Source organism: Delphinapterus leucas, chromosome 2 (assembly GCF_059928025.1).
Source record: "Delphinapterus leucas isolate spDelLeu-1000000601 "Yukka" chromosome 2, BTC_Dleu_Yukka2, whole genome shotgun sequence".
NCBI classification, from domain to species: domain Eukaryota; kingdom Metazoa; phylum Chordata; class Mammalia; order Artiodactyla; family Monodontidae; genus Delphinapterus; species Delphinapterus leucas.
The window spans coordinates 89,769,039-89,783,773 of record NC_143130.1 but is presented as its reverse complement, the minus strand read 5'-3'; the positions used below and the strand labels follow the sequence as shown (position 1 = coordinate 89,783,773).

Sequence of the window (14,735 nt, the reverse complement as noted above, 5' to 3'; positions counted from 1 at the left end):
GTTTTTTTTGATATTGAGCTGCATGAGCTGCTTGTATATTTTGGAGATTATCCTTTGTCAATTGCTTCATTTGCAAATATTTTCTCCCATTCTGAGGGTTGTCTTTTCGTCTTGTTTATGGTTTCCTTTGCTGTGCAAAAGCTTTTAAATTTCTTAGGTCCCATTTGTTTATTTTTGTTTTTATTTCCATTTATCTAGGAGGTGGGTCAGAAACGATCCTGCTGTGTTTTATGTCATAGAGTGTTCTGCCTATGTGTTCCTCTAAGAGTTTTATAGTGTCCGGCCTTACGTTTAGGTCTTTAATCCATTTTGAGTTTATTTTTGTGTATGGTGTTAGGGAGTGTTCTAATTTCATTAGTTTGCATGTAGCTGTCCAGTTTTCCCAGCACCACTTATTGAAAAGGTTGTCTTTTCTCCTTTGTATATTCTTGCCTCTTTTATCCAAGATAAGGTGACCATATGTGCATGGGTTTATCTCTGGGCTTTCTATCCTGTTCCGTTGATCTATATTTCTTTTCTGTGCCAGTACCATACTGTCTTGATTACTGTAACTCTGTAGTATAGTCTGAAGTCAAGAAGCCTGATTCCTCCAGCTCCGTTTTTCTTTCTCAAGATTGCTTTGGCTATTGGGGGTCTTTTGTGTTTCCATACAAATTGTGAAATTTTTTGTTCTAGTTCTGTGAAAAATGCCATTGGTAGTTTGAGAGAGATTGCCATGAATCCATAGATTGCTTTCAGTAGTATAGTCATTTTCACAAGGTTGATTCTTCCAATCCAAGAACATGGTATACCTCTCCACCTGTTTGTATCATCTTTAATTTCTTTCATCAGTGTCTTATAGTTTTCTGCATACAGGTCTTTTGTCTCCTTTGGTAGGTTTATTCCTAGGTATTTTATTCTTTTTGCTGCAGTGGTAAATGGGAGTGTTTCCTTAATTTATCTTCCTGATTTTTCATCATTAGTGTATAGGGATGCAAGAGATTTCTGTGCATTAATTTTGTGTCCTGCTACTCTACTGAATTCATTGATTAGGTCTAGTGGTTTTCTGGTAGAATCTTTAGGACTCTCTATGCATAGTGTCATGTCATCTGCAAATAGTGACAGTTTTACTTCTTCTTTTCTGATTTGGATTCCTTTCATTTCTTTTTCTTTGATTGCTGTGGCTAAACCTTACAAAACTATGTTGAATAATAGTGGTGAGAGTGGACAAACTTGTCTTGTTCCTGATCTTAGAGGAAATGGTTTGTTTTTCACCATTGAGAATGATGTTGGCTGTGGGTTTATCACGTCTGCTTTTATTATGTTGAGGTAAGTTCCCCCTATGCCTACTCTCTGGAAGGTTTTTATCATAAATGGGAGTTGAATTTTGTCAAAAGCTTTTTCTGCATCTGAGATGATCATATGGTTTTTATCCTTCAATTTGTTAATACGGTTTATAACATTGATTTGTGTATATTGAAGAATCCTTGCATCTCTGGGATAAATCCCACTTGATCGTGGTGTATGATCCTTTTAATGTGTTATTGGATTCTGTTTGCTAGTATTTTGTTGAGGATTTTTGCATCTATGTTCATGAGTGATATTGGTCTGTAGTTTTCTTTTTCTGTGACATCTTTGTCTGATTTTGGTATCAGGGTGATGGTGGCCTCGTAGAATGAGTTTGGGAGTGTTCCTCCCTCTGCAACTTTTTGGAAGAGTTCGAGAAGGATAGGTGCTAGCTCTTCTCTAAATGTTTGATAGAATTCACCTGTGAAGCCATCTGCTCCTGGGCTTTTGTTTGTTGGAAGATTTTTAATCACAGTCTCAATTTCAGTGCTTGTGATTGGTCTGTTTATATTTTCTATTTCTTCCTGGTTCAGTCTCAGAAGGTTGTGTTTTTCTAAGAATTTGTTCATTTCTTCCAGGTTGTCCATTTTATTGGCATAGAGTTGCTTGTAGTAATCTCTCACGATCCTTTGTATTTCTGCAGTGTCAGTTGTTACTTCTCCTTTTTCATTTGTAATTCTATTGATTTGAGTGTTCTTCCTTTTTTTCTTGATGAGTCTGGCTAATGCTTTATCAATTCTGTTTATCTTCTCAAAGAACCAGCTTTTAGTTTTATTGATCTTTGCTATCGTTTCCTTCATTTCTTTTTCATTTATTTCTGATCTGATCTTTATGATTTCTTTCCTTCTGCTAACTTTGGGGGTTTTTTTGTTCTTCTTTCTCTAATTACTTTAGGTGTAAGATTAGGTTGTTTATTTGAGATGTTTCTTTTTCCTTGAGGTAGGTTGTATTGCTATAAAATTCCCTCTTAGAACTGCTTTTGCTGCATCGCATAGGTTTTGGGTCATTGCGTTTTCACTGTCATTTGTTTCTAGATATTTTTTTATTTCCTCTTTGATTTCTTCAGTGATCTCTTGGTTATTTAGTAGTGTATTGTCTAGCCTCCATGTGTTTGCATTTTTTACAGATTTTTTTCCTGTAATTGATATCTAGTCTCATAGCGGTGTGGTCACAGAAGATACCTGATATGGTTTCAATTTTCTTAAATGTACTTTGGTTTGATTTGTGACCCAAGATATGATCTATCCTGGAGAATGTTCCATGAGCACTTGAGAAGAAAGTGTATTCTGTTGTTTTTGGATGGAATGACCTATAAATATCAATTAAGTCCATCTTGTTTAAAATATCATTTAAAACTTATGTTTCCTTATTTATTTTCATTTTGTATGAACTGCCCATTGGTGAAAGTGGGGTGTTAAAGTCCCCTACTATGACTATGTTACTGTCGATTTCCCCTTTTACGGCTGTTAGCATTTGCCTTATGTATTGAGGTGCTCCTATGTTGGGTGCATAACTATTTACAATTGTTGTATCTTCATCTTGGATTGATCCCTTGATCATTATGTAGTGTCCTTCTTTGTCTCTTGTAATAGTCTTTATTTTAAAGTCTATTTTGTTTGATAGGAGAAATGTTACTCCAGCTTTCTTATGATTTCCATTTGCATGGAATATCTTTTTCCATCCCCTCACTTTCAATCTGTATGTGTCCCTAGGTCTGAAGTGGGTCTCTTGTAGACAGCAAATATTGTTTTTTTATCCATTCAGCCAGTCTATGTCTTTTGGTTGGAGCATTTAATCCATTTACATTTAAGGTAATTATCAATATGTATGTTCCTATTATCATTTTCTTCATTGTTTTGGGTTTGTTATTGTAGGTCTTTTCCTTCTCTTGTGTCTCCTGACTAGAGAAGTTCCTTTAGCATCTGTTGTAAAGCTGGTTTGGTGGTGCTGAACTTTCTTAGCTTTTGCTTGTCTGTAAAGGTTTTAATTTCTCCATTGAATCTGAATGAGATCCTTGCTGGGTAGAGTAATCTTGGTTGTAGGTTTTTCCCTTTCATCACTTTAAATATGTCCTGCCACTCCCTTCTGGCTTGCAGAATGTCTGCTGAAAGATCAGCTGTTAACGTTATGGAGATTCCCTTGTATGTTATTTGTTGCTTTTCCCTTTCTTTCAATATTTTTTCTTTGTATTTAATTTTTGATAGTTTGATTAATATATGTCTTGGCATGTTTCTCCTTGGATTTATCCTGTATGGGACTCTCTGTGCTTCCTGGACTTGATTGACTATTTCCTTTCCCATATTAGGGAAGTTTTCAACTATAATCTCTTCAAATATTTTCTTAGTCCCTTTCTTTTCTTTTCTTCTGGGACCCCTATAATTCGAATATTGGTGCATTTAATGTTGTCCCAGAGGTCTCTGAGACTGTGCTCAATTCGTTTCATTCTTTTTTCTTTATTCTGCTCTGCAGTAGTTATTTGCATTATTTTATCTTCCAGGTCATTTATCCATTCATCTGCCTCAGTTATTCTGCTACTGATTCCTCCTAGAGAATCATTAATTTCATCTATTGTGTTGTTCATCATTGTTTGTTTGCTCTTTAGTTCTTCTAAGTCCTTATTTAACCATTCTTATAGTTTCTCAATTCTATTTCCAAGATTTTGGATCATCTTTACTTTTACTATCATTACTCTGAATTCTTTTTCAGGTAGACTGCCTATTTCCTCTTCATTTGTTAGGTCTGGTGGGTTTTTACCCTGCTCCTTCATCTGTTGTGTGTTTCCCTGTCTTCTCATTTTGCTTAACTTACTGTGTTTGCAGTCTCCTTTTCACAGGCTGCAGGTTCATAGTTCCCATTTTTGGTGTCTGCCCCCAGTGGGTAAAGCTGGTTCAGTGGGTTGTGTAGGCTTCCTGGTGGAGGAGACTGCTGCCTGTGTTCTGGTGGATGAGGCTGGATCTTGTCTTTCTGGTGGGCAGGACCGCGTCCGGTGGTGTGTTTTGGGGTGTCTGAGAACGTAGTATGATTTTAGGCAGTCTCTCTGCTAATGGGTGGAGTTGTGCTCCTGTCTTGCTAGTTGTTTGGCATGTGGTGTCCAGCACCGGAGCTTGCTGGTCGTTCAGTGGAGCTGGGTCTTAGCTTTGAGACGGAGAGCTGTGGGAGAGCTCCACCGATTGATATTACGTGGGGCCAGGAGGTCTCTGGTGGACCAATGTCCTGAACTTGCCTCCCCCACCTCAGAGGCTCAGGCCTGATACCTGGCCAGAGCACCAAGACCCTGTCAGCCACAAGGCTCAGAAGAAAAGAGAGAAAAAAGAAAGAAAGAAAGAAAGAAAATAAATTAAAAAGTTTAAATAAAAATTATTAAAATTAAAAAACTAAAAAGTAATTAAAAATAAATTTAAAAAAAAGAAAGAAGAGAGCAACCAAACTAACAAACAAATCCACCAATGATAACAAGTGTTAAAAACTATACTAAAAAAAAAAAAAAATGGACAGACAGAACCCTAGGAGAAATGGTAAAAGCAAACCTATACGGACAAAATCACACAAAGAAGAATAAACATTCACACTCACAAAAAGAGAATAAGGAAAAAAAAATATATATATACATATATATACATATATCTATACATATATATACATATATCTATATTTAAAAAAAAGGAAGAGAGCCACCAAATCAATAAACAAATCTACCAGTGATAATAAGCTCTAAATACTAAACTAAGATAAACATAAAACCAGAAATAAATTCGGTGCAGAAAGCAAACCCCAAGTCTACAGTTGCTCCCAAAGTCCACCGCCTCAATTTTGGGATGGTTTGTTGTCTATTCAGGTATTCCACAGATGCAGGGTACATGAAGCTGATTGTGGAGATTTAATCCGCTGCTCCTGAGGCTGCTGGGAGAGATTTCCCTTTCTCTTCTTTGTTCGCACAGCTCCTGGGTTCAGCTGTGGATTTGGCCTCCCATCTTCATGTAGGTCGCCCTCTGGTTTCTGCTCTTCACCCAGACAGGAGGCAGTTAAAGGAGTGGCTAATTAGGGGCCTCTGGCTCAGTCAGGCCAGGTGGAGGGAGGGGTACAGAATGCGGGGCGAGCCTGCGGAGGCAGAGGCCAGAGTGACGTTGCAACAGCCTGAGGTGCACCACATGTTCTCCCGGGGAAGTTGTCTGTGGATCATGGGACCCTGGTAGTGGCGGGCTGCAGAGGCTCCCGGGAGGGGAGGTGTGGATAGTAACCTGTGCTTGCACACAGGCTTCTTGGTGCCTGCAGCAGCAGCCTTAGCATTTCATGGCCGTCTCTGGTGTCCATGCTGATAGTCGTGTCTCCTGCCCATCTCCAGAGCTCGTTTAGGCGGTGCTCTGAATCCCCTCTCCTCGCGCACCCCGAAACAATGGTCTCTTGCCTCTTAGGCATTCCAGACTTTTTCCTGGACTCCCTCCTGGCTAGCTGTGGCGCACTAGCCCCCTTCAGGTTGTGTTCACTCAGCCAACCCCAGTCCTCTCCCTGGGATCTGACTTCCGAAGCCCGAGCCTCAGCTCCCAGCCCCCACCCACCCCGGCGGGTGAGCAGACAAGCCTCTCAGGCTGGTGAGTGCTGGTCAGCACGGATCCTCTGTGCAGGAATCTCTCCGCTTTTCCCTCTACACCCCTGTTGGTGCGCTCTCCTCCGTGGCTCCGAAGCTTCCCCCCAATCCACCCCCCGTCTCCTCCAGTGAAGGGGCTTCCTAGTGTGTGGAAACTTTTCTTCCTTCACAGCTCCCTCCCAGAGGTACAGGTCCCGTCCCTATTCTTTTGTCTCTGATTTTTATTTTTTCTTTTGCCCTACCCAGGTACATGGGGAGTTTCTTGCTTTCGGGAAGTCTGAGGTCTTCTGCCAGCATTCAGGAGGTGTTCTGTAGGAGTTGTTCAACATGTAGATGTATTTTTGATGTATTTGTGGAAAGGAAGGTGATGTCCACGTCTTACTCCTCTGCCATCTTTAAGGTCCCTCCCCCATTACCTTTTTAAAGCAACTGTCATTCCCAGTTAGGAAAATGGTAAACACTGTCACCCAATCCAAATTTGCAAGCAACCTTTTTGCCATGTTACTTTTTGTTACATTCTATCATATATATTCCTATAAATATTTTGCCTCATAAAAGTATGACCACCTCTGCTCTCTTTTGGTTATTATTTGCATGTAATATCTTTTTCCGTCCTTTCACTTTCAGCCTATGTGTGTCCTTAAATCTAAAGTGAGCCTCCTATAAATAGCATACATATAGGTGGATCCTGTCCATTTAGCTCTCCATCCAGTTATTCTGCATCTTTTGTTTGGGAAGTTTAATCCACTTACATTTATAGTAATTATTTATAGAGAAGAACTTACTATTACTATTTTGATAATTGTTTTTTGTCCAGGATCATTTCTGTCTACAGGTATCCTCCGCTCTAGCCATACCTCTTTTATTGAATACCATTCTACCGTTCTGTTTGCTCCTGTGATTCCTTCCTTATGCTCCAAATGTCTCCCTTTAAAACTTTTGCCCTCTTTCAAGGTTCCTCTTACATGTCAGACCCTGCAAGAAGCCTTTTCAGTTTGCCTCAATCGGAGCACCCCCTTCTATCCTGAGAAACACCACAATGCTTTGGTTGAACCATTCTTATGTTATTCATCCATAATTATTTAAGCATCGTCTTATGAAATTATAAGCACCCTGAGAGCAAGGACTCTGTATGTGATACTGATCAATAGTTAACTATGAATCCCTGTACTTCCATGTAGGAGGTATTCATTTAACTCACTGAACTGCACTGAGAAGGGCAGAAAGAGGCTGTCCTCTAAGTGATCCTCTAGGGTGGCTCCCACTCAAACCCCTCCACTAGCCTCTATTTACCACTTCCTGCTCCAGCTGGAGGGTTCAAGAAAAAGTAAACCCTTAACCTTAAACACTCTTCAGTATCAGGCTTTAGACCTATCACTCAGAGTAACCTGAATCACAAGATCCTGTGAAACTCTAATGGGGTTCAATAATACCTTGCCTTCGGGATCCACCAGGAGAAGATGTTTTGCCTGGCCTCCCTGTAGCCCACTCAGCACATACTGGCCAGGAGATGTTGCGCTCTCTCGAACCAAAAAGTCCCCATCCTTTACCAAGAGGCTCTCTGCTGCTTTCCTGCTCAGCTTGCCGTGGTAGCAGTCTTCATTCCGCAGCTGCTGCTTAATGTGTGGCAAAGAACGTGAGCTGGCAGGCTGGGCCGTGGCACCTGGCTGAACAGTTTCTGGTGCCTCTGAAGTCAAAATACAAAGAGAGACACCACCAAGTTAACTCCTCATCCATCCTTTTGTTCATTCATTCATTCACTCACCAGATATAATTTGAGGACCTACTGTGTGCCAGGCACTCTTTAAATAGTGCTATTTCTGGAACAAATGGGGTTTTTGTTTCTAGAATTTCCAACAGTCTCTAATTTAATGGTAGATCCAAACATTGCCTTTGGCTTCTGTTACCAGGAAAGCCTTGTCCAGGTGCAGTTTTCCTTTCAAATGAGAAATGGAACTGACCCATAAGAACTGCTTTCATAAGTGCAGAGAGAGTCTCTTTATGTCCCATGGGCTGTATGTTAAAGAGAAAGAGGTTTATGCTGTACCTGGACTATAGATAACTTCTAAAACATTCTCAAATGCTTTGAAAATGCCTACAGTAACTTTGGGCTATGCCCACTTTTTAATATTCAGCTTTTTCTTTTAAACCAAATTACTAATGTGCTTCAGAGATGCTTCTGTCCATCAACTTTAAAGCCGTGCTGAAGCTTACAGCATTCCTAGTAAATGACCACTTTGCTGTTCGTGTAATTCCCCTGCCTGGACAAAGCAGAATTGATCAAGTAGAAGAAGGTAATCATCAGGGAGGCATGGCCTGAGGCAAGTTCCCATGGCTCTACAGAATAAATGTTATCCAGAGTTGAGAGCACTGGGGATGAGAAGGTACATCCAGGTAGCCCTTTATAGTATTATTGGTACTCACAGTAATAACAATTATTATGTAGCTCACATTTATTGAGTATGATAGGCACTGCTCAATGCTTTACATGTATTATCCTGTTTGGCTCTCAAAATTAAATGGGAAGGAAATGGATCTTTAAAAAGGTTAAATGACTTACCCAAAGTCACACTGCTAATATGTTGTAGATCTGCGATTTGAAATGAGATCTATCATCAGAGCCCAGGTTCTTAATCACCACACTCTAAAATTTGGCTTGGATGAGAAAATCTTTTAATTTTCAAAACTGGTCTAGCCACTCTACTTCTGTATAACCCACAAAGGTCCCTAAATAGACAGCAAAGCTATCAGGATGATATACAGCATCTCTAGAAGTAATAACACAAAATTCTCAGGTCTGAATCCAGATAAAAGTTGTATGTTTGCTTATTTATGTATTTTTTTTGGCTGTGCTGCACAGCATGCGTGATCTTAGTTCCCCAGTGAGGGACTGAACCTGTGCCCCCTGCAGTGGAACCATGGAGTCCTAACCACTGGACCACCAAGGAATTCCCAAAAGTTGTATGTTTAATATGGCAAATTTACTAGGAAAATAACCATAGAAATCAGACTTTGTCATTTTAAATTCAAAGGATCTTTTGCATAGAAACCAGCTTTCTCTTTATAAATGCAAAGGGATGGTTACATGTCCTTACACAAGGGTCTCACAAATGAGAAATCCTCTTGACTTTAAGTTTTATAACTTACACAAAACAAGTGCCCTGTAGACATAATCCAGTCTCCTATTAATATGTTATAGTTTTGGCACTATTTAAGAACTTCTCTCTGCATATCACAATTTCGATGCAGCATTCATGAATATAACTTTTTCAAAATATCTTCAGTCTGTATCTAATGGCTAAACATATTCTCCTCTACAATCAGGTTCTGTCTATGGTTACCAGAAAAAGCCTGAAGAAATGTGTCCAGATTTGATTAATAATATTTGTAGTTGGCCTTAGTGCTGTCTGCTTTCAGGCATAATAGAGAACTTCTGATGAGTAGTTGTGTGTGTGTTTGTGTACGTGAGAGAGAAAGTGTGTGAGTGTGAGGGAGATGCATGCATGTGTATGTAGGTGCACACATCTTAGTGCACGATGGTTTTTGGTTTATTCTGAGATTGTGGAGCACTCTTGGACAATAACAAAACAAAAGAAAAACAGACATTATATCATCTTGAAAAGAGGCAATAGATCATGGGCCAGCCTGAGGATATGGACATTATTTTCCTAACATAGTTTCCCAAATTAGCACAATTTCAATCATCCAAACATTTGCTGAAAATATAACTTTTCTAAAAGCTGGGAGATTTTCAATCATCCAAACATTTGCTGAAAATATAATTTTTCTAAAAGCAGAATATCTAACATATTTTTTAAACTTTTGCTTTAAGTTTAAAAGTTACACATTTTTTTAAAAAATCTGGTAAACACAGAAAAACAAAGAAAATTAATCACTTTTCATCCTATCACCAAATACAACCACTCTTTAACATTGTGGTGCATCGTCTAGTATGGACTCCTTTTCATACATAAAGTTGACTTTGAAAAATATAATCATAATTTAAATACAGTCAATTATATATAATTTCCATATACTATTTGATGAATTATTAACTTGATATAATTATATTTTCTCAGAAGTACTGACAGTTAAGGAAGCAACAAGGAAGGTTGCTTAAATCACTCTGGATTGAACTGAGATCAAAAAAGAAAAAAGTGACAGGAATCATGGAAGAAAATAATCATGTCATCTTGGAGTTCCCATTAGCAACTAAAGACACAGTGTCACAACCAGAAATTCAGGAAAACATAAGATATATATGAATATCCACACCCATATGTATCTGGTGAGTAAAACTTTTGAAATGGGGGAATATGGTTTAAGGAAGAGAAAAAAATCTAACATCTAAAATCTGGATTAAACAATTGCAAGTAATTCCAATGAGAAAGAAAGAACAAGACATTTAAAGAAACCAATGTGAACTGTGAAGACAGCATATTGATGCATTCAATTTTTTTTAAAGCACATGTAAATGGATTTTTTTTTGACCGTATTGATCATTATACTAGCAAAGGACAGGGAAAAATTAGATGTCCATCAATAAGGGATTGGTTATACAAATTATGATTCACTCATACAATAGAATACTATAAAACAATTGAAAATAAAAAAGGTTTATGCATCCAACATAGGAGCACCTAAATATATAAAGCAAATATTAACAGACCTGAAGGGAGAAATCAACAGCAATACAATTAGAGTATGGGACTTTAATACCCCACTTTCAAAAATAGATAGATCATTCACACAGAAAATCATAAGGAACACTGGACTTAAATTACACATTAGATCAGGTTGACTTAACAGACATTTACAGAACATTCCATCCAAAAGCAAAAGAATACACATTCTTCTCAAGCACACATGGGACACTCCCCAGGATAGATCACATGTTAGGCCACAAAACAAGTCTTAATAAATTTAAGGATATGGAAATCATATCAAGCATCTTTTCCAACCAAAGTGGTATGAAACTAGAAATCAATTACAAGAAGAAAATTGGAAAATTCACAAATACATGGAGATTAAAAAACATGCCACTGAACAACCACTGGATCAAAGAAGAAATCAAAGGAGAAGTCAGAATTTAACTTGAGGCAAGTAATTTAATTGAAAATTAAAATATTTTGAGGCAAATGAAAACTATGTACCAAAACTTATAGGATGCAGCAAAGACAGTTCTAAGAGTCAAGTTTTTAGCAATTAACACCTCCATAAGAAAAATGAAAGATTGCAAATAAACAACCTAACTTTACACCTCAAGGAACTATAAAATGAAAAACAAACTAAGCCCAAATTTAATAGAAGGAAAGAAAAAAACAAAGATCAGAACAGGAATAAATGAAATAGAGAGTAAAAATACAATAGAAAAGAAACTAAGCTGGTTTTTTAAATGATAAACAAAATAAGCAAACCTTTAGCTAGACTGACCAAGAACAAAGAGAGAGGACTCAAATAAATAAAATCAGAAAAGAAAAAGGAGACATTACAAATGATACCACACAAATACAAAGGATCATAAGAGACTACTCTGAACAATTTTATGCCAACAAATTGGATAACTTAGAAAAAATGGATAGATTTAGATCCCTAAAAACATACAACCCACTAAGACAATCATGAAGAAATAGAAAATCTGAACAGAAGAATTACTAGTAAGAAGATTGAACAACTAATCAAGAACCTTCCAACAAAAAAAAAAGGTCCACAACCAGATGGCTTCATTAGGGAATTCTACCAAACATTTAAAGAGTAATTAATATCAATTCTTCTCAATCCCATCCAAAAAATATGAGGGAACATTTCCAAACACATTTTACAAGCCCAGTGTTACACTACTACCAAAACCAAACAAGGATACCACAAGAACAGAAAATTACAGGCCAGTATCACACGTGAACATAGATGCAAGAATCCTCAACAAAATATTAACAAACCAAATTCAACAATACATTAAAAGCATCAAGTGGCATTTATTCCAGGTATAAAAGATCAGGAACAAGACAAGGATGCCCATTCTCACCACTTTTATTCAACATAGTATTGGAAGTCCTAGCCAGAGCAATTAGGCAAGAAAAATAAATAAAAGACATCCAAATCAGAAAGGAAGAAGTAAAACTGTCCTATTTGCAGGTGACATTATATATAGAAAACCTTAAAACTCCACCAAAAAAAGAGAAACTGTTAGAACAAATAAACAAAGTCAGTAAAGTTGCAGGATACAAAATTAATACACAAAAATTACTTGCATTTCTATACACTGATAAACTATCAGGGAAATTAGGAAAACAATCCCATTTATGATAACTTTCTGACAGCCAAGACATGGAAACAATCTAAGTATCTACTGGCAGATGAATAGATGATATAAATACACAGTGGAATATGATTAAGCCATAAAAAAGAAGGAAGTCCTGCCAACTGCAACAAGGATAGACCTTGAAGGCATTATGCTAAATAAAGTAAGTCAGACAGAGAAAGAGAGACACTGTGTGATCTCACTTATATGTGGAATCCAAAAAAACAGAACTCATAGAAACAGAAAACAGATGGGTGATTGCCAGAGACAGAGAGTGAGGGATGGAGGAAATGCTAAAAAGGTGCAATCTTCTAGTTATAAGATAAATAAGTTCTAGGGATGTAATGTACAACATGGCAACTATAGTTAACAATTCTGTGTTGCATATTTGAAAGTTGCTGAGAGTAGATCTTAAAAGTTCTCATCACAAAGAAAAAAAAAACTAACTATGTGAGGTGATGGATGTTAACTAAACTTAGCGTGGTAATCATTTTGCAATATATATATATATATATATATCAAATCAGTATGTTGCATACCTTAAACCAATACAACGTTATATGTCAAATTTTATCTCAATAAAACTGGAAAAAAGAAAACTACAAAATATTATGTGCTACTTTGGACAAATCTCTAAAATAGAGTGAAAAAGAACAAGTACAGAAGGGGATACTCCATTTATTTTTAAAGAAGGATGATTAGATAGATTGATCATTAGATCTATCTGTAGACAGACAGAGGTACATAAGTAGATAGCTAAATACTTAACCATGCATTAACATTTTGGAAGTAGTCAGAAGGAACTCCTAATATCTTAGGGAACTGTATATGGTGTTAAGCCTTGGGAAGGTACATATTTTAAAATAGCATTATTTATTATTTTGATTTCTTCTATGAGTATTTGTATTACTTTTTAATTAAAAACACTGTTTATAGAATAAAAAATGTATACAAGAGTCAAGATAGCCACCTAACTAAAGGGAAATTCAGAAGAGGGATATACTTTTGTCAGAAAAGTGTCCTCAGTTTTCTGTTGTGGGAAGAAAAGCCTACCCTTTTCTCCTCACGTGTTATAAGACTCCATCTCTGATTCTGAAGGACCATAAGCAGTCTCTTTATGCAAGTAGTTATATTTTATAAAATTGTCAGAACACTGATTTAGTGAAAACGGAACCACTGCCCCTAGGACAAATGCAGGGTTAAGTACTACCAAGCTTCAGGTCACAATATTTTTATCAATCAATCAATCATTATATAAACTTGTTTTCTGTGTGTTTGGATTTAAAGACACCTTATTTAGTATATATTGTTGATTTAATAACACTAAACTCATGGCCAACAACACTGTAACTCATGCCTGAATTCAGCTTATCTAAGACGCATATTTTCTCTGTAAGGCACATCACAGCCTTCTTGCACTTAGGAACACTAGACAGCACTTCAGCACTACACTTGGGGGTCATTTTAAACAGCAAGGTCATCAAGAGGTAGCACAAAAATGTGGGAAATGTGGCACTAAGTAGACCACAAAAGTTCACTTGTTTACAGTATGAGCTGAAACAAGAAAGCAGAGTGTCGCCTTGTTTGACCTCAGCTGGGAATGTGCACATTGGGTGACACAAAATTTTTGTTGCTTTGCACATATCCACAAAACACCACAAACGTGCCATGAGTACTGATTCTGGGATTACAAATAAATCTTAGCAAGTAAGCAAATTCTCAAATATGGAACCCACATATTATGAGAATCAACTGTATATTATTTATCAGTATGGATTACTGGGTGTGTGAAAACTATAAAATAGAAATTTATCGCATTACTGAGGGGAAAAATTCATTCACCTCTATAAAGTGTCTAAAAAGTTGGTAAAATAAGATGTTAACATAAAATGTTAAGCCTTAGTGAAAGATCGAGGTGGTACTAAGAAAAAAAATTAATCTATAATACAAAGGAAAAATTACATGTCTATGAAGATATATTAAAAAGTCACAGTAATTCGTATATAGTAATTAATATACTGGTATACAACAAGCAAGTGGGCCAATATAAAAAGCAGAATAAAGGCCCAGAAACAGATTCACACATGTAGAAGGAATCTAGTAAAATGGAGAGTGGCACTAGAGAAAGAGGACATTATTTAGTCCATGTTGTTTTGAAAATTAGATCACTTTCATAGATAAAATTAAGTTAGACCCCCTACATCATAGAAAATATAAAGTTCAAGTGAAATAAATATTTTATTTGGAAATAAAACTATAAAGGCAATAGAAGAAAATGTAGTACAAGCTAGATAAAGAGGAGGAAATTTAATCCAAAGAGAGTAGAAGGAAGACATAATAAAGATAAAAAATAGAAGTCAATGAAACAGAAAACAAAAAAAATAGAAAAAGATTAAAACAAAACCTGGGTCCTTTGGAAACAACAGTTAAGTTAATAAATCTCAAAGAACAGTGATCAAGGAAAAAACAACACAGAAACTACAAATAACAGGAAAGAGAGAAAGCATTCTTCATGCAATAAAA

At 36.9% G+C, this 14,735-nt stretch overlaps 1 protein-coding gene across 1 annotated transcript in view; it reads right to left on the bottom strand.

Moving 5' to 3' along the window:
* SHC4 (SHC adaptor protein 4) overlaps nucleotides 1-14,735 on the bottom strand; it is a 128,883-nt gene that overhangs the window by 6,976 nt on the left and 107,172 nt on the right. The window contains exon 11 of the mRNA XM_022587155.3: nucleotides 7,345-7,598. Within this exon, the coding sequence (XP_022442863.1) occupies nucleotides 7,345-7,598 (254 nt within the window). The remainder of the gene's footprint in view (nucleotides 1-7,344; nucleotides 7,599-14,735) is intronic.